This window comes from Drosophila subpulchrella, chromosome 3L, assembly GCF_014743375.2.
Source record: "Drosophila subpulchrella strain 33 F10 #4 breed RU33 chromosome 3L, RU_Dsub_v1.1 Primary Assembly, whole genome shotgun sequence".
NCBI classification, from domain to species: Eukaryota; Metazoa; Arthropoda; class Insecta; order Diptera; family Drosophilidae; genus Drosophila; species Drosophila subpulchrella.
This window is the reverse complement of record NC_050612.1, coordinates 24,013,308-24,036,680: the sequence shown is the minus strand read 5'-3', so window position 1 is coordinate 24,036,680 and position 23,373 is coordinate 24,013,308. Positions and strand designations below refer to the sequence as shown.

The 23,373-nt window shown below is 40.3% G+C and overlaps 2 protein-coding genes across 5 annotated transcripts in view; one reads left to right on the top strand and one right to left on the bottom strand.

Annotated features, from left to right (window-relative positions):
- LOC119555042 (echinoderm microtubule-associated protein-like CG42247) overlaps window positions 1-21,343 on the top strand; it is a 44,624-nt gene extending 23,281 nt beyond the window's left edge. For 2 of the 4 annotated variants that reach the window (XM_037866224.1, XM_037866228.1), the window contains 10 exons: window positions 8,514-8,708; window positions 16,070-16,186; window positions 16,655-17,043; window positions 17,102-17,251; window positions 17,684-17,855; window positions 17,917-18,012; window positions 18,077-18,475; window positions 18,993-19,410; window positions 19,494-19,890; window positions 20,460-21,343. In XM_037866224.1, the coding sequence (XP_037722152.1) occupies window positions 8,514-8,708; window positions 16,070-16,186; window positions 16,655-17,043; window positions 17,102-17,251; window positions 17,684-17,855; window positions 17,917-18,012; window positions 18,077-18,475; window positions 18,993-19,410; window positions 19,494-19,890; window positions 20,460-20,613 (2,487 nt within the window). In that variant the 3' untranslated portion in view covers window positions 20,614-21,343. The other 2 variants (XM_037866225.1, XM_037866226.1) reach the window with 2 other exon arrangements.
- Window positions 21,344-22,250: 907 nt separating this feature from the next.
- LOC119554398 lies at window positions 22,251-22,776 on the bottom strand. Its single transcript, XM_037865283.1, has one exon. It carries the CDS (start codon window positions 22,749-22,751, stop codon window positions 22,512-22,514), a length of 240 nt encoding a protein of 79 aa, XP_037721211.1. The 5' UTR covers window positions 22,752-22,776; the 3' UTR covers window positions 22,251-22,511.
- Between the last annotated feature and the right edge of the window lie 597 nt (window positions 22,777-23,373).

The following is a 23,373-nucleotide window of genomic DNA, read 5'->3' as shown; positions in this document are numbered from 1 at the left end:
TATCAGAGCTTTAAAATCAGATCGTTTCTGCAAATTATTTTAAAAATAATAAATTGATCCTTTCTTGTATTAACCATTCCGAATTATAATCAAGGCAATAAAATCTCTAGAAAATTTTTTGAGCTTCCAAGCTTTGGGGGAGAATTTCATAAAATAACACAGCATCACATTTTTCATTTTAATTTCCGCAATAATCACTTCGCATAAACACATCGTAGAAAGCAACAGCTTTTTGACACTCATACGCCCCATGTGCCATCCCCATAAGTAGGCAGCACATAATTGCGGTGTCGCATATTCAGCATTTTCCCAGCCAAGCCGAGCCGAATTTTCCGCCCAAACTTGTTTGAACAACCGCATTAAATGCCGGACCTAGTGACAATGGCAGACAAACACCCACAGGGTAAACAAAAGAGCATAAAATATTTAATAAGCAGCCCCAAATCAGAGTCCCCAGACCCTTTTTTTCGGGGCCACTCATTTGTGCAGCTGTCGTGGCCACAAACAAATATGACAACGAACCTGACCGCAGGCCGAAATCGCAATATCCAAGCTATTAGCCAGGAATTTTTTCTCCCGGTTCATGCTAATTATTACCATAATTTTGCGCTAGCTGAAAAACGGGTCAAAAGCGAGCCTAACAATGAACAATAACTGAAGGCCTGAAAGAAAGCCACGTATTTCATGCATTTTCATTCACAAACCAAGCAGAGAGGAAAAGCTGGGCGAAATTGAAAAAGGCAGAGTGGTCGTTGATGTATTACCCCTAGGCCAGCGTATCAAAGGCAAATACTAGTGCAAAAAGGCACACTATATAAGAAAGGAAGAGAGAAAAGTGGAAGGACTCAGAGAGCTGGCGCGTGACTCGTGCCAGTGAAATTCAAATACAACCGACATGGTAATAAATATCCATATAAGCCACTTCAAAGTGAAAAGCAATAAGCTAAACTACCACATCAAGTTGCCCAAGAACGGACCCCCGACCATCCTTACCTGCCGCAAAACTATACATCAACACAAAGCCAAAAGCGGGCCAACACCAATAGCGCCACCAATACCAATACCAGTGCCAATACCAATGCAAACAGCAACTCAAACACCAATGCAAATGGCGAACGAGAGTGTGGTTGTGAGTGTAAGCCGAAGGCGGAGAGCGAAAGTGGCCGTCTCAGAGGGCAAAGGCAAAAACAACACGGAACAACACAAAACAAAGCAGGGAAAAGCGGGGAAAACCCAGGCGCGCTCCATTTCTTCCTCTTCCAGCAGAACGCTTTCCTTTGAGACTCTTTCGCAAGTGAAAGTTATACGGCTCTTTTGGCACGCACACAAACACTCCTCCAGGAATACGTGTATATGTTCATATGAGCATGCATACTTCATTCCGTGATTTATCCGTCAGAGCTGACCGATTCGCTGGGCTATAGCTCATGAATCTCGTGGATAAAGATTGTCTTACTCTAAGGAATTCTTGATAAACATATTTACAAACGATCTAAGCAATCTTTTTTCCCTTTTCTCGACTGCTTGTTAAACTTAAAGTAGATTTTTAATGTATGAAGTGTAAATCTTACCTTTAGTTTAACTTGCGTACATGAAAACCGCCCTTAACCTGTCAGATCAATCATTGAGCAAAGATTATATAATAGTTCCCTAAAAGATTCTCCCCCTACCGATGGTAACATAATAGTTTCTTCCAAAATAACATGCAAAGGTCCAGAAGATAAATTCAAATTGTTTGTAGCATATTATCTATATATACGGTCTATACATATTTTTGCATTGAAATATCTCACCCGTTCTCTTCTCTAAAAAATATTTTAAGCATTTAAATAACCCTAAAAACACCAAACCATTGAAAAAATCAAGTGACAACACTATTCATGTTACTTTCTTTGGTTCTTAGAATCATTAATTAGATTTCTGTCGAAGATAGTAGTCAGCAAAGCTTAATAAATTAGTTATTACACAAGTGCTGTTAAAATGCCCACTTTAAGTACCTACTTCAACAGAACCACACCCAAAACAAGTTCTTCGAGTGCTATAACTAGCCACATCTCTGCTCTACGAGGTGGGGATATATGCCTTTCCCAACGATGCATATCCAATATGGGCCTGGCCATAACTCGTATATTGGCCCTCAGCCTAAGCGTTGGCCAATAGCTCATGAGGCAAATGTTTCTCTTAAGGCAAACAAATCAGCGGCACACGGACAGGCACAGGACTCGCTGGCAAACTCAAATACCCGTCCAAATGCATATGTGTGTAAGCGTTCCGAGGGAATTTTGGCGCGCAATTTCAGCGACGCCTTGTTGATTCAGAACAGCAGCGCCCCCATGCGGCGAGTGGCGGAAGCAGCGGCACACATACACTGTAATAAAAAAAAAGGGGGGGTTGTGAGTGAGGGAAACGGCTAATGGCCGCGAAGTTTTCGAGATTGACGGCCCTGATTTGGCCAAACAATAAATAAATACAAGTATACAAGAAATATGAGCACATGAGTGTGTGTGAGTGTGAGTGTGACGAGTACATTGAGTACATTGAGTACACTTCATGCCTGAATGCGCCAAAAGTGGGAGCTCAGGTGCCGAGTTGCCAATTTGAATATTCTTTATGTACACGCTATATAGAAGTTTTATGGCCTGGCTGTGTGCGTGGTCACTTGGCCAACAGAGGACAGCGTAACGTATACGTATATCGCCTATATCGCGTATACGTACCGTTGCCGCCGCCTTTCATTCCATTTGATTTCGTCTTTCATTCAGTTACTCAGCGAACGCCAACGAAACCAAAACGAAATGTGAACCCAGTGCCGCCAATAATTATAGCCATACAAACATACATCCCGAACGCCGTTCCGCATAAATCAACCTTAGCGAATTAACTAATTTAAAGTGCAATTAAATGTAAATGATTTCAATTAACTCATTTCGCGAGCAGAAAATTACATTTATTTTGCACTCTCCGCCCGGGCGCTTTTCCTACGTTTTTCCCGCGGAACTTAATGCTGTGCGGCGGATAAAACTGCAACTGAATTAAAAGTGCCTCGAACACTCTACACCCACACACTCGCACACGGGAAACGGGAAAGAAACTTTCGCTTAAATGTACATCGACGAGGATAGCGAGGAAAGTTCGCCCTTTGTGATGCTCACATCCCCCACGAAGTCTTGGGTCAGTTCAGTCGGCACAATGTAAACAAAGAGACCGGACTGTGGAGTCCAGAGTCCGGAGACCAGAGTCCGGCACATCACATCACACATCTCCGGGCTCCCAGTGCCCAGCTCCCAGCTCCCATTTCCCCGAGCCCCATTCCCTCTGCACACATCTCTTAATTTCACATTTCATTTTTTGCCTCACAGAGAAATTGAGAAGCAGCACAGTGTGCGGGCGGGAAAAAAGTTGGCAAAAAGTTTAAATGACTTTTGTTGTTTTTCTAAGTGTTTTTTAATGGTCTACGTGTGCTGGCCGCTGAATCCTGACCTGTCCTGTCCTGCTGCCCTCCGTTGATGTATGCTCAATTTTAAATATTTCCCTTCGACTTCGTCATGCCGGTGGACAGCAGACGCTGGGATGCGAACTCAGGAATATTCAGCCACTGAGATTTACTTTGCAAAATAAGTTCAAATGCACTCATAATTAACCTTTAAACAAAATTACTTTTGCTATGAACTTTTAATTCAATTAAATCTTATTTTAACAAAGTGGTTTAATCGTTAGGGCTTTCAAGTTGGGTACGAATTTTATTATTTATATTGATTAAAATTATTAAGTTCATTCAATAAGGCTATAATAACTTTGTATTATTTGATATAGCTAATTCGAAAAAAAATCTTTTATTGGTAAAAATTTTTAAGTACTGAAAGTAAAATAAAAAAATATTAATCAATTATTAAGTTTATACATATTAATTAATATAATTATATTCGTTAAAAAATTAGTTTTGTTAATATATTTCAACATTTATTTTATTTTGGTAATGATTCTTTAATAGTTTATATCCTTATAGAACTTTAAAAATCTCTGTTCAATACAAAAATTAAAATATAACCATTATTAAAGGACTTAATACCTATATTAAAAACGTATTATTTCGCATTCATTAACATTTTCTTGCGATATAAGAAAGCAATTAAAAGGAATTTTTTTACTGCCAAGTTATTTTTCTCCGTGTAGGAATGTATGTGTGCACGACATGTGGCATGTGCCATGTCAGCGCAAATTTATGCTATGCCCAAAAAGTTCACACAACGTTGAGTAGATGATATTTACATTAGCCACTAACTTGCTCTTAACTGCTGATTAAGTGAAATGCGTGTTTGCAAGAGTGTTCAGTTCAAAATTGGCAAGGGAATCTAAAATAAATGGAAATGAAAACAAATCTAAGAGGGGAAGCTACTATGTTGTATATGATAGAATAAAAGAAACTTATAAACTCATAAGTTTTAACAGCAAATTCGTATTTATTTATTCCCTTGTCATAAATTTCAAAAATATCCCTTTAAAGCCGCATTCATCATGTTCACTGACATTTCCCAAATAATTTTTCATTATGGCCAAATCCCAATCTAATCCAAACAAACCCAGCAAAGGTGTGAAACAGTAAACATTACGTATACGCCAGGCATAACACATAAAATTGACCGTAAATTTTAAAACCCATTTAGCATTAGCCCAGCGCGAGAATCTCTGGGGTTCCAGGCCAGGCATAAATGTCAATATGTATTTATATGTTTACCAGTTTATTGAGCAAACTATTTTATTTGTTTACGCCAAAACAAAAACCAATCTTTCGCCCCCCTCCCACGACGAAAACCGATGATAATCATAAAGATTACCAAGGGGAAGGAGGATTGAGACTTGGAACGTGGCTTAAATATGCGTAAAATGCGGCATCTTGAGCTGCCACTTAGGACATGCCACGCCTCCAAAAATCCCCGCCCGCTTTTTAGGTCCTGGCTTTGGCTTCACTGAATTTTCTGCGAGGCTGCACGTCAAACGTAGAAAGGGCTTTGAAGTTGCGCTTAGATTTTGCTGGCCCCTTTGTATTGAATTGGAGGTCTCTGCCAACTTGCTTAAAGTTTAATTGAGCGCGTAATTTAAGCTTTTGCCGAGCAGCCCCGCTCGGCACTTTGGTGCTTATATTAGTTGCTAAGTGGCAGGACCAACCCCCCCAAAATCCACTCCCCTATCCCCAAAGGGAATCCCCTTTTCCCACTGGTGAGGACCAAATTTAAAGCCCTACAGTTCAAACAAAATGTGAAATATATCTCTTATGCTGAAATAAATAAAACATTATTTGGTCAATCCCGGGTTTTCGGTTTAATGAATTTTTTGATGTGTACACAGGCCAACAAAGTGCTGAATGCACAAATCTGTGACGTTACAAAAAAGCATTTTTAATTAAAAGCAAGACTAAGTAAATGTCATGTTTACTATGTAGAATCTGCAAACACCCTAGAATATTATCATATTTTTTTTTAATGGCTTTAATAGAGCATAAGTTAAAGTGTTAATCTTCTATAATAAATATCCCAGCTTATTACCACTTTAATGGATTTTAATCTATTTAACTTGCAACTGCTAGACAAACTTAAAACGCCCGTATTTGTTACACTTGCTCCTCAAATTTGCAATAACATTGACGCTTTGAAGTTCCTAACAAAAGCTCGTTCAATTGGATAAGCTTTAAATAATTAAAAGTTAGTGGCAAAATCCTGGAAGCGATAATCGCATTACCATGAATAATTATAAAATTTGATTAAATCTACGGCATTAGCAGGGAAGCCATAGCCGAAAATGGTAGATAAATGTGTGTGTAGGTACTTTGGAATTTATTTACTCGCATTTCATTTAAATCACCGCAGGAGACTTTTTGCCTGCAATAAAAATGTATTCATTCGCGATTTTAATAGGCGGCAAAAACGGTTCGTATTTATTATTATGTTTTGCCGGAATTTTAATTGATTTCCGCCAAGGGAGGCGGAAGTGTCCATCCCCGGTAGCAACAACAATCATTGACACGTGCACTGAGTTTTCCGGCTTTGGCTTTCCATTTGCACGATAGCCAAATCTCGACAAAACACACACACAGATACGCACCAACAAACTGCGAGCGGGGCATATTTGAATTTCTGCATTTTTGTTGAATTTCAATTAAAAGCCTTGATTTTGATGGTAACCTTGTGCACATGCTGGGCCCAGACCAGACCAGACCAGAGTTCTATATGTTCCAAGTGTGCTGGCCCCGAAAAACATTATTGGGGTCAGTTGGGGGTTTGGGGTCGGTGGATCCCACAAAGCAAATGTGAAATTGCTGGCTGAGGAATTGTGTTAAAAACGAATTTACATTAATTTCAGTCTCCACTTTTTGTTTCGTCCTTTGGCCCCTGTTTTCGGTCTACAATAATTGTATATCCCAGCCACCTTTGCACAGCAGCAAAGGAATGGAAAGGAAGCAATGGAATTGAGGAGCAAAAGGAAAATTAAATTGAAAATCCATCGAAGCCGAATGTGGAATTAAAATTGAATTTTCACCTACGGATCAAACGAAACGAATTGAGACGAGACGATGCGATACGATACGATACCAAGCAGAAAGACGAAAAACAATTAAAATTAAACAATTTATTTATTTTGAATTATGGCCCCGACTTCTGTCTGTGGCAGAGAGCTGAAATATACGACAGACCGAAAAATAGGAAAAGTGCATTTGTCAAATTGAATGCAACGAGTGAACAACTCAATTTAAAGGCTTCCTGCACAGCAAAGTGCAAAAATGCCACAAATATTTGTCAAAGCACTGCAAGACTTTGAAGGAAAGTGACATTTTCCCCTGGGGCAACTCTTGATGATTAGGCAAATGGAAAGCTTAGGGAAACTACATATAAATAGTCGAACTCCACCTCGAGCATTAACCTCGTTTAGTTAGGAGTGCCAGGAGTCTGGGCGAGAGATTAGGCTGATAATTTATTCAGGCTGTGGGCCAACTAATCTCGCACTGTCAGTGGCTCTAATCATTCAATGGGATGAAAGCAAATGCCAATACACACGCAGTCTGCGGCGGACTTCTTTCCAATTTACGGAGTGGCTCAAAGAGCCAGTGGAACAGGGATGGGATCGTGACTATAATCTGAAACATGGAATAGATCATGAAATGGGATAGTTGGGAGCACAGATATCAAGGAAAAAATAAAATATTTTTGTAGAAAATTATTTAAATAGATACTTAATCTACTAAATTTAATAAAACATAGCTCTTAACATTTTACTTATTGCTTTGTTAACATAAGATTACTCTTTTTTCTAGTTAACAAGTGTATTATAACTCAGCGTTATCAAAAGTAGTAAATCTACTTATTTTAAGCCACTTGATCCGAAAATTTAAAATTTTATACACACTTTTCCTACATTTGTGTATAATCCCCAAGCTTACACGTCTAATACCAGCTCATCGTATCCATCTCAATCTTCAAAAATTCTCACGCTGCCATCCAAAAGTCAAGCATTTTTGATGCCCCCAGGGATGGTTGCAAGGATGGGGGGTCTTAGTTCAGGAGGGCAAAAAGAAAACCAAATTCCCACCACACAGACAAGTTTTGGTTGGGGTTTCTGAATCTGGCAGTGCGTGAATTCGAGTGGGTGGGTTGAGATTTGCTTGATTTAGCCAGTCGAGTGTGACGTGTGTGGGTGCGTGTCCATGTCCATGTCCACGTCCAAATCCACATCCGCAACCATTTCCATGGTCAAGCCAGGTCGGTGCGTGCTGCAAAACAATTTAATTAATTCCAGATTTGCGCGGAATTTTTCACGAAAGCCGCGATGCCAGCAATCTGTAAATGGCATATACATACGCACAAAATATATTGGCGGAGGAAAGGGATGTGCTGGGTAGTGATGGGAAGTATAATGGTAGTTTTACAATTGGTATTAATATTGGGGACCTCAAAAAAATTGTTCTTACAATCTATAAGAGTATAGAACTATCGTTTTCCGAAAATCTGCGTCAAGCCTTAGAAAAATATTATAGTATCTTAAGATAAATATATGAGATTTCGTAAAAAGAAACTTGCCATTAATACAATTAAGAAGCCATCTTGTTTTATTATTTTTCTGTTTAAAATATAAAACATCTAAACTGATTACAACGATACCTTAAAATTTTATAAAATATTAAATTTCTATAGTACCATGTACCTTATATACCATTTTCTAATTATAATAATGAGGCCAACACAACTTTTAGTATTATTAGAATAATGTGGAAGTCTCCGACCCACAGTTTGTTTTTATAACTTTTTTTATTACTATACCTAGTTCCCTAGGTATATAAACTTCCACCTTAACTGAGAATTAGAGGCTGAAACTTTGTACCCACTTCAAATATATATGAGTTACGCGCCCATCTCTGTTGATGGGATACTAGTCAATGCCGAAAATTCAACCATTCGCACGTACTTTTACTATTTATTTGTTCTCACTTCCACTTTCCCACTCTCCGTATATTTTCCGGACAGCCCGCCAGCTACGGCAAGAAGAACGGGATGTGGTATGCATCGCCTGGAAACCAGGGATGGGGCTCCAAGCCCGCCAGTCGGAAGCCCTCAATAATGGAAGCGGATTTGGGCACATTATCGACCACATCAGGCTCGATAAAGCGCAGCGCCGGCCGTGTGATACGCATCATCAATAATTTGGATCATTCGGTGCAGGTGAGTCCTGAAAGTCGTGGGGCATTTTCCGCCCATTTCCATTGCTCCATGCCGTATTTATTGTTTCGGCCAGCCCACGTCATCAACAATGCACAAAAATATTTTTGGACAAAAAGGGAGGCAGAGGATTTCGGGGGAAAATTGCACCTCGTGCCTTGCATTTTCCCAACGATTGCGGCATTTTCGCTATTTTCGCAATTTCGTTTGTATTTGTGCCTGGGCAGCGATGCGTTGTGCAAATGTTTTAATTGCCGCGATTAAAGCGCGCATCGGCCTGCAATATTTATGTAAATTTATGTTTGACTATTGCATTAGAGTGCCGTACGGCCGAGAGGCCTATAAAGTTTATTAAAATTTATGCAAAGTGCTCGATGAAATGCGCCAAAGCCGGGCAAATATTTTGAGCAAATATAAAAAATGAGCTTAAATATTTAAGGCAGGAATGCGGAGAGCTCAGTGCACAGTGAAGTGGGTAAATATATGAATATATCTATGGGGATGCACCACCTGTCCTCGCGAATGGTGAAATGCATTTTGCGGGACGTTTACTTTTCCGCTTCGCCAGTGCAGTGGGTGGTGCACAAAAAAATGCTGGCCAACTCGGAGTGGAGAGCCAAACCGACTCGCTTTTATTTGTATAAATATTTGCCATCAATATTTTATGGTCAGCGGAGTGTATTTATTTTTTCCAGCAATCCATGACCCCACTGACTTAACTGTCATTAAAGGATTCTGCACATAAATAATTTGACACTTTATTTTAACCAATCCACAGTGGAGGAAACCACATTGATGTGTTTTCAACGCTTCAATTCTTCGATTGCCCCTCGGGGACGTCATTAGTTGTGGTTGCTGGTTTTCAAATGCAATTCCTCTCTTTTTTTCCATTCGGCTTTTGACTGCAATATGATAATTTTCACATTATTTATGCATTTCATATTAAAAAGGTCCCGAGTGCAATGATTAAATTTTTATGGATTCTCTAAAAAAACAGGCGCCCACTTTGCCATTCAGTTTCAGTACGCTCGAAGTCTGCAATTAACCTTTGCCTACTTTTGGGGGCTCCACTCCGCGGCAATCATATGGAAAATCAATTGTCTGTAATTTGTATTTTATTGTATGCAGCCAGAGAGTCGGGCCAACAGCCAAGAGCCAGCAGCAACAAAATTGAAGCCACGGTCAATTTGGTAATTTCCGCTGACATACAAAAACAGGGAAAGCCAAAAAAGAGTAGGTAAAAGAACTCGAATGAAATGATTGAATCGGGATTCGAGACTCTAAACACACTTTTCCTAAGAACAAAAAAATCAATGTAATGCTGAACAAATGTTTTTGAAAATAATGATATATGTGGGGTATACTTTGACCTCCAAGAAAATACAGTAAAAACAATATGTATTTATAAGGATTATAATTTCTATACCATATATGTATATGCCCTTGAATTTCAATAAGTAATAATTATTATTCATACATTATAATTTATCTAACATACTCAAAATAAATTGATACACTATTTTTTACTACCCTTTGAAAGGGAATTACTAGGGAAAGCCTGGCAAAAACTTTGCAGTCAGGTGTTCGGCCCCATAACTCTTTCGCTTTCGCTCCGCCACACCCGTACTCGTAATTTATGTTATTATTACGAAAATGCCTTTAAAATATGAATTGGCTTCGGCCCTATAAAGGTGGCCGCAACATCTTCCCCCACCTACACCCCCAACCGTTGTCGTAGTAACGTCCTATGGTAATTTTACTAAGTGCAAGTAACATTTCTGAAGCCCCTTGTTTTCCAGCCGGCCAAGGTGGGGCATTCGTGCAGTTTTATGAATCAAAAGTACATTTTACGTTGTGGGCGTTTCGGCACCTTTCAGCACGTGGGCTGCAACCTTGGCGAAGGCCGCACCTGATCGGGCCAATTAAATGGGGTCCGGGGTCTAAGCCGTGACAGGCACTTTGGGCCTGGCCCGGCTGAACGTCTGCCGGAGATGTTGGCCAGACCCAAATCGAATCTCATTAATGGCCAAGACAAAGGGCGAAGTGCGAGGGCTGGGACAGAAAACAAAGGCGGTCGACGCTTTTCCAATTTTCCGATTTTCCCCACCACTTACCAGACACCCCTAATGGAGTTTGCAATGCAAATTCGACCAAAGTACAAGCGACAACAAAAGCGAAAGAGGAAATTGTAGTAGTCATAGTGTTTGTAGCCGCGTTTGAACCCAACTCAGCACGCTCTCATTGACCAAGGCCAAGGACATGTCGACCGACAACCGAGTCCTGGCGAAAATATATACAAATATATGTGTAAGCCGGGGCATTGTGCACTCCGCGGCAAAACACCAAAAGCACGGAGCGCTGACGCCGATTGCATTACACGTACATTACCATCCGAGTCCCTAAAACCCAAAGAGCACAGTATAGTGGAAAGTATTGGGAATGTGAGTATGCCAGGGCACCATACCATTTTTCATCATTAGCAAATGAAAATGGTCTTTGGCGTTTATCAAAGAATTTACCATATCCATCCTACATTAATATATCATATTGTATTTTGTTATTAACAATTGAATATTTGTTTTATAGAACTTTTTTTACAATACAACAAATGCACTCATGTGATTCTGTTTTATTAATTTAATTTATGTTTTAAAACGCTGACTGTTTTAATACAACATTAGTTTAAGTACTCAATAATTAAATATTTGTTTTATAATATTTTATTTCATGTTAATACCCATTCCAGAGTTTTTAGCTTATCTTTTTCAAATATATCACCTGAACCGTTTTAACGCTAAATTCACAACATTTATTGAAACGGAGATAATTGAAATAGAAAAGAGTATATTATTATTTGGTTTTCAACTGATTTTCGGTAACATGATATTTATTAGTTGTACTTTGTATGGGCAGCACTCGTTTAAAAGCAGCTTATTTGGTAAGATGTCTCCAAATTGAGTATATATTTTATTCTACTTTGTTCACACTGTTCCCTCCTGCCACCGCCCCCTTTTTGTCTGAGACCCTGTCTGTATTTTGTGTCCCAGTCTGCCACGACTCCCATGTTTGTGTTTATTTGTGTTGTTTGTGTCTGGGGCTGCACATCTACATCAGCATCGACATCTATATCTGTAGCTACATCAAGTGTTCGCCGGGGTAATGCAATTGAAAGCCGCAATAAATGGCTATGCATAATGGCAGGCTACTCAATATTGGCGGTCCCTCGACTGCACAATGTACACACTTATATATCACCCGATCGTAGAGTATGGTGCTCGGGCATTTGGCAAACTAAAGTGCAACGTGTCGCATTGCACTTTGTTGTTTGACTTTTTCAACTTGCAGCTTACGTGTTTGACGTACTAGGAGAAACTTTGAGTTTTTGGGTATTATGTGTTTATAAACACATTGAAATGGACTGCCCTGTGCAGAGAGAAAAATTAGGATAACAATTCGAAAATAACAGATTATAAATAAATTAAATATTGAATAAAAGTAGTAACAAATACATTTAAAACATAAACTATTTCTTAACTAAATTTTAAAAAGTATCAGTTTCAGGCCTGTTAAGCACAAGATTAAACCTTCAGAAAGAAGTGTTCTGTAATTCTCCTGAAAACCCTTACATTTACTTTATATATAAACTAACAGGACTATAAATAATATTAAATTTCTAGCCTTTTTTGCTCTGTGTATGGCTTTTGAGCATGCACAGGGTTTCAATTTTTTCATAACGTATACGCCACAGGGGCATTGAACAGTGGCGAGCAGGTGGGAAAGGGGAACAAAGACAGCAGGCTCACCTGACATTCTCCCTTTCGTGTGTGCTTTTATTGAAAGCAAACAGAAAAAGGCAGGGAATATGCAAGTGAGCTTGAAGGCCAAAAAACCGCTCAAAGAATGGTTTCAATTTCCACATCCCAGAAATACGCTCTACGAACTGAGTATTTGGATTCGAATGGCCAGGCCTGTAAGGGAATTTTCAATAAATGGAAAAGCTACTTGAAGGCATTTTCCAATTGGCCAAGAAGTCATGAGATGAGAGTCTCTAGCTTCACATCAACAGAAGATGAGCGTACCAATATTGTTTATTTAATAAAAAATTTTAATAAAAATCTAAGCCTTGTATAGGAAAATTTAACACACTTTTTGCATTCAAAGATTTTTTCTCTTACTTTATATAATGCCCTGGTTTTATTTCCGCGTGCCGCACAACAATCGCTTTCGGTTCTTTACTCTTTGGTTTTGTGTTTTTCATTTAAATTACTTGTGTTCCCTTTATGCAACTCTACGAAAGTTGACAACAATAAGGACGTCAGCAGCGCTGCAGTTTAATGTCTTTTGTTTTATGCATGTTTGTATTTTATTGGAATTCCTTTGTGTGTATGGAGATGGGAAAAAGGCGAGGAAGGAGAAATGGCCGCAAACGAAAATATTTGGAAAATTTGCATGGTTTTGACGTCACCAAGATTAAATCAACCGTGCAACGGCCGAGCGATTGAATTCCTGAAAAACCAGCACAATTTCCCAGACGAGGAGAAATGCTGACAATTTAAATCACATACACCACACACACACACACACACGAACAGGACGAAGGGAAAACGGAGGTCCTGGCCATTTCCTTCCGGCAGCCGTTTGGCAGCTTCTCCTCAACCGTTTTCCACCTGCTACCGCATACGAAAAGTGCACGTAATTGGCTTAACAAACGCCATTTGTTTGGGGTCACGTGATTGCAGCTGGCGACGTAGCCGATAATGTAATTATTTGCTCACATAATTATATTTGTTTATAGTCCTTGTCGGAGCCCATATGCCTCATCAGGGCGTCTTCATCTCCAGAATGGCTCCCAAGTGCCCATATGTGTGAGGGGGGTTGGCAAAAGAGGACCGATGGAGACACATTCATGCATAATTTATGGCATACACACATCGACAGTTTGCAGCCTTTCGGGCCCCAAAATGCATTGCACTAAATTATTAAAAGCATCTTTTCAGCTTCTGTCCTGTCAATTAATTTTCCAGTAAATTAAGTGACAGTCGATTGGGCTGCCAAAAGAAAAGTTTAGCAAAACTTTGCCCATGTGCAGCAGCAATTTAATGCCAAATGGGGCAATAATTTGCCTAATGGACATTGGCTTTATCGGCTTTTGAAATTCAAGGATGTTTTAAGTTGACCAATAATTAAGTAGACACTAAAAGCCAGTATTAAATTCAGAAAATAATATAAGAATATCTACATTATAATATTATTTATTGAAACTTGAAACAGTATCACAATTTTAAAGTAAGCCTAAAATAACCTTGAATATTCCACATTTATTTGATGAAAGGCCCAACTCTTCCATCACCATTTGAATCCTAAAACATTTTTGCCGGACAATTGTGTCACAGGTGCTACGCCTTGATAAACCATAAATAAATTGTGATAAATAGAGGCGAAATCCAAGGGGTCCGGTGAGGTCCGGCTCGAATTGGCTGGAATACACCTGAACCAGTCCACCTAACGACCCATAAAAGACATGCGTTTGGGCAGACGAAATGGTCGTCACTGTAAATCAAATTGCTAACCGTAAAAAAGGGCTAGAAGGGAAAAATAAAAATAATAACTTTTTCGATGAAGTTGAAAGCGTAACGGGCTTGAAAAATTAATGTTTGCTCTTGGCCAAAATAGATTAGAACGGTTGAAAACCCCCCCCAAACAATATGTATAAGAGATTCAAAAATTACCAAAGAAGAAATGATATAAGCCACGATATATTATAAAGTTTTAAGCATGCAAACATGAACTGTCACCAAAACTTTTACTGCAACTGATAGTTTTCGGCCTACTTCGATGATAATTATAATTGATTCACAAATTCACCGAAAAAGTTATAATACTCGGTCAGGCCTAGCAAAAAGTCAAATTTCCAACTTTTTCACCAAAAACTTCGAAATGAGCTGGATAAATGCGTGATTTTTGGGGAACGGGGCGCGAAAAGTTAGAACCTGGGTTTTATACTTCGTTTTTCTGTTTGCCGACAATCAGTCCGACCTGGGTGGGAAAAATTAAGTGGCAGCGATGTGCGGGAAAAACCACTCAACAAGGACATAAAACCATTAAACGGACGCCTTTTTCGAAGCCAAACTAAATACATAAATTAAACCAAGCTCGGCCAGACAACGGCGAAAGTTTATCGTTGTCTCTGGTGTGGAACAGGTTCTCATTCTTTTTATACCAAATAAAAACTTCCATGGCAGCTGCTTTAATTCTAAGCGAGTCCCTCCAATAGGAAAACGATGATCGAGATGCTCGCTGGCAGAAGTGGAGAGACAAATTCTTCTTTAACACGCGTGAATAACTGTTATCAAGGCCCTGAAGGTCATTAAAACTCAAGTGTTCCACTTGAAAAATAAGCAGCGAAAGCAGAAAAGCCAAAGTCAAGCGCCAGTCAACAAATGCAACAAAGCGTGGCCTTCATTGTGGGGGCTGTGGGCGCTTTCTGTGGGGTGCACCCAATTATGAGCGCAAAAGCTCGAGTGCAACAACAATAGCCGTAACTACAATGATGCTACACAGAGAAAAATCACTCAAATTGGTCAACAAATAACATTTTTATTTAATACAAAAAAACTATAATTTTTGAGGTCCGTAGTGTGAAGATGATTATAATACGTACGTATTTGTGGATCCCTAAACTCTTTACATAAATATAAAAACCATTTTCAACCAATCCCAAAACATTTTTTAAAATATTGACAGGTATATCCAATATATAAATATTTCCAGATGTTCTTGAAATGTTTTCGATCCTTAATATACTTGAACAAATTAAGGAACAACTGTTTTTCTTAAGAAGACATTTTTTATATCTTTAAAAACATATCTTTAAAAAGTCATGACATGTCCCAAGTGCAAATTTTCTTAGCCCTCCATATTTCCTTGAAGTTTCATATCACTTCTCTAAGTTAAACTTTTTCCTCTGAGTGTTCTTGGCAACAAATAAAATGTATTAAGCATTAAAAGAAAACGCAAACTGGGTCACAGACTCGATTTGTGGGACGCGCGTGAAGGAAAAGTGGATGTGGATGTGGCCGAGGATGCGACGAGGACGCGAGTCGACGACAACATATAATTATAAGCATTACTAAAACCGGGTGGAAATCGGGGGAGGGTTCTATGAGGGGCCATAAACCCCTAAACGGAAGTTGCGTGCCATGACTAAATTTTTGACCGCAGGTCAAGTAAAATGTGTTGAAAGACCCCCTAGTACATATGTAGCTACTTGCCAGACTAATTACCCGTCCAGATTTAACACGTGATTTTACACATATACAAATCTATATACTCATGCTATACCCCCACCTCTTTTCCCCTTTCAGTGCCGCGTTTTGTTGAACCTACGCACCTCGCAGCCGTTCGAGGAAGTGCTCGAGGATTTGGGTCAAGTGCTGAAAATTAACGGAGCAAAGAAAATGTACACAGGCACTGGCCAGGAGGTATGTGTACTTCCGGGGGGTGGGCTGCCAACCGCTCGACCTTGACACGGCCTAATAACTTAATGCAGACCCGAACTTAGCCGACTTGCAAAATGATTTGACAAATTACCCTCTCCGTCCGTACGCACAGTAAACAAAAAAACCCAAATTGGTCATCCATTGTGTGTTTTCTTACACTAAAGCAGGGTCTGAGAATAACACTTACACTTACACTTACTTTTTTTCTTAGCACAATTTAATGAATATCAAGTCAGCTTTAAAAAATCTTTTAAAAATATAATATATAACGTGATAAACACATGTTTATAGATGGAACTTAAAAAATATGGATATACATATACATAATATCCATCTAAGATGTATTATTTGTAGATTCCTAAATGTAATATTAATTTTATTACTATAATTGGAGGGTTTTACCATTTAGGGTTATTTTATAATATATAATGTTTTATGTTGACTGTTTAGGTCCGCAGTTTCTCCCAGCTGCGGAATGAGTTCGCCGACGTGGACACCTTTTATTTAGCCACGGGAACAGCCTTGATCGCCGGCAGCCCCATCCGGCGCTCCCGATCCCGCCCCTCGGTGGTGGCCGCCGCCCCCATTTTACCCACGGACGAGCTGCCCAAGGTTCCGCTGCGCGGAGCCCGACCCAGAAGCAAGAGCCGCCCTCGGATCCTCTACGCTCCGGAGAGCGAGATCCTGCGGCCGAACGGCGAGTACACGATGCTGGACATCATGAAGGAGGAGCCCACCAAGGTCACAATCCGCGGGCTGCGGCGCACCTTCTATCCGCCCGTCCACCATGCGCCGGCGGACAACTCCCCGCCGGACAAAAAGCTGCAGCTCCAATGGGTGTAAGTATATCTAAAAAATGGAGGTCTGAAAATCTCTAATAAGATGCGTTTTTTTTAGCCATGGCTACCGCGGCATCGATGCAAGGCGCAATCTTTGGGTCCTGCCATCCGGAGAGCTTCTTTACTACGTGGCTGCCGTAGCCGTACTTTTCGATCGCGACGAGGATGCCCAGAGGCACTACACTGGACACACCGAGGATATCATGTGGTAATTTATAATTTAAATACTAAAGACTCTATTTAATTCTTAATTCTGAGTTGCTACTCCAAGAAAAGACTTTTACAGTCAAACTCTCGAGATAATTACATATTTTGGTAATGCCTAATTAGTTTAAAAGTAGACTTCTGCTTAGATATAAAATCCCATTTACAACATCAGTTTTTCCGCGTAGTTAGAAAATGTTGTATAATACCATAATAGAAAAAAACAATATATCGAATTATATTTTGAGTACTAGGTATTTTTTTCAATAAAGTTCCTCAGACAACAACAATCTTACTAACTTGAAAAAAACGTTAAGCTTTTAAACAACATTGCAATGAGACTTAGAATTTTGTTCGGTTACAGCTCGATTTTAAAGATATGAAAATAATAGTTTGCATATGCATTTTCCATTTTATAAAATCCCTCTCCTACCAGCATGGATGTGCATCCCTCCAGAGAGCTGGTGGCCTCCGGACAGAAGGCAGGACGGGATCGCAAGTCGCAGGCGCACGTTCGCATCTGGAGCACCGAGTCCCTGCAGACGCTCTACGTCTTCGGCATGGGCGAACTCGATAGCGGGGTAACCGCCGTGGCCTTCTCTCAGCTGGTAAGTAACACCCCCAAGAAGTACATCCAATTAGAGACTAACCCCAGAGATTCCCTTGCAGAACGGAGGCAGCTACATACTGGCGGTGGACAGCGGACGCGAGAGCATCCTGTCCGTGTGGCAGTGGCAGTGGGGTCACCTGCTGGGCAAAGTGGCCGTAAGTCCGCCTAATCCGACCCACTTAAGACGCCCATTCATTCCGGTTCTCAACTCAATTACAGACCCTGCAGGAGGGACTGTCGGGGGCGGCCTTCCACCCGCTGGACGATAATCTAATCATCACCCATGGACGCGGCCACCTGGCCTTTTGGCACCGGCGCAAGGATGGCTTCTTCGAGCGCACGGACATCGTGAAGCAGCCATCGCGCTCCCATGTCACCAGTGTCCAGTTCGAGCCGGATGGCGATGTCATCACGGCGGACTCGGACGGCTTCATCACCATCTACTCGGTGGATTCGGATGGAGCCTACTTCGTACGCACGGAGTTTGAGGCCCACAACAAGGGCATCGGCTGCCTGATCATGCTGGGTGAGGGCACCCTGCTCTCCGGTGGCGAGAAGGACCGCAAGATCGCCGCCTGGGACTCCCTGCAGAACTACAAGAAGATCGCCGATACCAAGGTGAGATTTTGAGAGGGTCTGGAAACCACTGGAGAAGTCTAATTTTTGCAACTGTTTTAATTATCAGAGTGACTTATACTTATGGGATAGCTTTTTAAGGTATATGAATACTATGTTCCAAGTGCATTATAGTATCATCAGATACTTTTGATATATATCTTGATTAATATTATTAGGCATTAGGTTTACCTTTAAATGTTTTTAGAACAAAGACTTCTTTATCTGAGACACAAATTATTTTTAATAATTTTGTATCATACTTTATAGATCTAATTGTAATGCCAAGTTTGGAAAATAATATTAATACTTTCTACAACTTAGTTTGCTTTAAAAGTGAAGCTCCACATAATCTAATTAATTTTAAATATCAAAACTTTAGATCAGGGAAAAAAACAAAATGATCTTATAATTGGAATTTTATAATATAGCTATTAAAACGACATGTTCAATAGGGACAATATAAGACAATGCTTCCCCAAAGAGGCCTTATATTTAATTGACCTTTTTGGATCCGCAGCTCCCCGAGGCCGCTGGCGGCGTGCGAACCATCTATCCGCAGCGCCCCGGGCGGAACGACGGGAACATCTACGTGGGCACCACGCGGAACAACATCCTGGAGGGCTCGCTGCAGCGCCGCTTCACCCAGGTGGTGTTTGGCCACGGGCGGCAGCTGTGGGGCCTGGCCGCCCATCCGGATGACGAGCTGTACGCCACCGCCGGGCACGACAAGCACGTGGCCCTCTGGCGCAAGAACAAGCTCATCTGGACCATTCAGACGGGCTACGAATGCGTGGCCCTGGCCTTCCACCCCTTCGGCACCCTGGCCGCCGGCAGCACCGAAGGTCACCTGCTGGTCATCAACTGCGAGAATGGGGCCGTTATGCTGACCCTGAGGGTCTGCGGGTCGCCCCTCAACTGCGTGGCCTACAACCAGGGTAAGATCAGGGGTGCACTTAGCCACACAATCCCCTAAAAATTCAAAATCACTTTTATTTTTAACAACTTCAATCTTTTTCAGTTGGCGACATGATCGCCATGGGCTCGCAGAACGGCAGCATTTACCTCTTCCGCGTGTCGCGCGACGGCTTCTCCTACAAGAAGGTGAACAAGATCCGGGGATCGCAGCCGCTGACCCATCTGGACTGGAGCATGGACGGCAACTTTGTGCAGACGGTGACCATCGACTTCGACCTGCTGTTCTGGGACGCCAAGTCCCTGTCCCCGGAGCGCAGTCCCATTGCCATGAAGGACGTCAAGTGGCTGACCAACAACTGCACCGTGGGCTTCCTGGTGGCGGGCCAGTGGAGCAACCGCTACTACAGCACCACCAACACCATAGTCGCCACCTGCAGTCGCTCCGCCGCCCACGACATGCTCGCCTCCGGCGATGCCGAGGGCTATCTGCGATTATTCAGGTAAACTGAGTGTCTTTAAAAAAATAATGTTATACTCTTGTTATGAAAAATATTTTTTTAAAAATCAAGAAAGTCGTTTACTTTTATAGAACTGTTTTTTCCCAATAATATGTTTTGATTTTAATAAATTTTGTAAAAATAAAATACACAAAATCTCCACAATTTTATTATTTTAATTTTCGTACAATGTGATTGTAATCATTTTTTAAAGTTTTATATTTATTTAAGCACTTAACCAAGAGAATTAGTCTAAAACCAAACCGATTTTTCTAAGTCTACATTTTAAACATTATAAATTACTTATGCATAATAAATCTAAGAAAAAAGTGTAAACTTAAATTTCAAATTATATTAGGACTTTAAAAAAGTTTAAAATTTTATGAACTAATAGTTCATACGCCGAATATTTATTTGACACTATATCATTTTCTTTTAAATTTTATTTAAGGTCTTAAGTCCTAATTCTTAGACTACAATTATTAGGTGGTTTAACACAAGTCAAACCCTTTTTAAGCGTGAACTGAAGTTGGAAAGAGTGAAAAATAATATTTTCCCAATCCCTTTCTTAGGTACCCCTGTATATCGCCGCGCGCCGAATTCCACGAGTCGAAGGTGTACTCCGGGATGCTGGCCTGCGTCCGCTTCCTGTGCGGCGACCACACGCTCATCACCGTGGGCGGCACAGACGCGTCCCTGATGGTGTGGGACATTGTCGAGGAATAGCTGAAATGGCCACCGTGGCACCGCACCGCCGCCCAGTACGAGGCCAGCTACTCGGACTACTGGCACCGGCGCGCCTCGAGGGTCTCCTCGACCATCCTCGATAGCGACTCGGTGGACTACCAGTAGTCCGGTCCCAGGGAACTCGGAGATGGGCGGCGAACTGCTTGCTAGACTCAGACGAACTACAATTGGCCAGCGTTCCGTTTTTGGTTTTTAGACGAACAAAATATTGATATTAGATAATTGCACGTATTACGAAAGAGAAATTCAAACATTTTCGAGACGTTTTTTGTGAAAAGAGAAAAAGCGCACCAGCAATTAGCACCACCTGCAGTCCAGCAATCCAAAAGACGGCTTCCACACAGAAATTGTATCTTCCGTTCCGGTCTTGCCATCTGCATTTGTCCCCTACGCTCCTCCACGTTTGTTTGAGCCCCTCCTCGAACCAACTCTCCATGCCACTGGTGGATCTAAAAACTATAACCCTAACCGACGAAACGACGAGCATATAAATACTTCATCTTCCAGAAAGTTGTCAGAACTCTTCCGAACAAATGCAGCAAACCAGACAGCAAGTGACAAACAGACATACATATCACCCGAATCACCGAATCACGGATAATGAACAACCCAAGTGCACTTCCAACATATATACTTATATATACATATATCGAATGTGTATTGTTATAGCAACTTTTATTATAAGCGTTGAAATAAATAAACAGTTTGAAACGGATCAAAAAGTGCGGGCAACTGTCCATTTATCGATTATTTCTTAAAGGTTTGAGGTCAGTCACCGTAGTTCTGGCAACCAACTCGATAAATATAAAATAACGGCGCCACTGAGCTGAGATGAAAACCCAACCTTTTGAAAATAGGGGTTGGAATGCAGGTCACTTCCTTAGAATGTGGGTGCTTAGCGTTCAGTTTTTCGTTACTTGCAGTTAATAAGTCGTACTTCCTTACATTTGAAACGTTCTTCGTTTAAATTATTAAATTTAATATTAAATAACAAAAGACTGGCCCTTTATGTAAGGACAGTTTTCTTGTCTTTGTGATAAACCGAAAGTTGGTTTGAAACTGAAAAAGTTTTGAAACATTTCAGTTTAAAATGTTATTTAAAACGGACTAAGTATTTACATTAAACAATTATAATTTTATGAATAACTAACAAAATGAATACGATTTTTTGTTCATAATTTGTATACATTTAAAAATCAATGATTTTGTGTATTAACCGATATTATAGTTTACTTTCCTGATTAGGTCAAATTTGCACATAGATAGACAGTCAAACAGACATAAATAATAAATGTGATTCTAAATATTAAAAAAACTTTATTAAAATTTAAAAATATTACAATAAATTATTACAAAAAGATTACAATTTAATATATGTTTTATGACAACGATTGAAAGAAAATGTAAGAAAATGGTATTAGTTCCTAGATATTTGTAACGCCATAGAAATACTTTACAAAATATTTGGCGGTACCAAAAAACTCCTTGGTCGGACTTCGCAATCACCTTTCTTTCTAAAAATAATGAAGAAACAACACCAAAGAAATTTTTTTTTTTCCTCGAGGGATTTTTATTCTTAGACTAATTTTTGACCCTAAACAAACAAACATGGAAGACAATGATTCGCTTAACTCTAATGGAAGACAATGATTACAGCTACGAACTTAGGCTAAATTAAAGCATTATTGAAGACATTTTATCAGCTAGTTTGATATGTACAGTTGGTGGAAGCGACGAAGTTGGGCGCTTCCAAGGCACACAAGCCAGTCTCGTGTTCTCGTCATCACAGTTGGAGTTTAAAGCCGAAGTGCAGATTTTTTGACCTTTCAGTGGGGTCACATCACAGTTACTCAATGGAGGAGAATGCCCAGAAGAACTCAGCAGAGAAGGCTGATTGTCTTGGCCTCAAGTTGTTCGTTGAGCCAATTCTGGTGCTCCTCCTCGGTGGCGCAGGAGTAAAGGACGTTGGAGATCGGGATCTCCTTTGAAGGTTTAGAGTTCTTGAAGATCTTCTTGATGGTCTTCAACAGTTTCTTCATGTTGGTAGAGGCGCCGGTGAGAGATGGCTTTTCCGACACTTCGATCGAGTTGGAAATAAGAGCTGCTTCGGCGAACATTTTGCTGGATGGTTGTTGATCTGATCGGATGAAGAACTATAGTTCGAATGATGCTGTAGGTCTAGCTGCTCGGTCTTTTATACCGCATTCTGCAACCCCCTGTAGGTTTCTCCCTACCTGCTAAATTCTAGGGGATGAAACCTATTCTGCAGGTAAACCTTGCAATTCCTTAAATGGCGTACACACATGGGGTGGGTAAAGCAAACACAATAAAACAAGAAAGAAAGTTAAAGTCTAGGACTTCCACTACTCGCTGTTCTTTTACACAATATTTGTTGACTGCATACAGGGCTTATTCAAGAGTCTTATTAAAAACAAGTACATCAAGTTTGATTTTCGGAACATTTTCGACATAGATGTTAATACAACAAATTAAAGAAATTTCCTCATTTAATAAAGGAGAAAGGAAACAAAGACAAGGTCTAGGGCAAACTTCGATTACATAGCCATCTTAAAAATCTTTAACATACCCTTTACTCAAATTGCACATAAAAATTGCCTATTTAATTGAAATTGTTTGCTTCTTTTCTACCTATAAAAACCCTTCGGTCAAATTGTATAATATAACACTTTATAGGTCGACTTTGGAAATTGTAAATGTGATCAGTAAAATAGTTACTCC

Excerpts from the sequence above, each read along its gene's own strand:
- LOC119554398 (XM_037865283.1), bottom strand. The coding sequence starts at position 22,751 with ATGTTCGCCGAAGCAGCTCTTATTTCCAACTCGATCGAAGTGTCGGAA.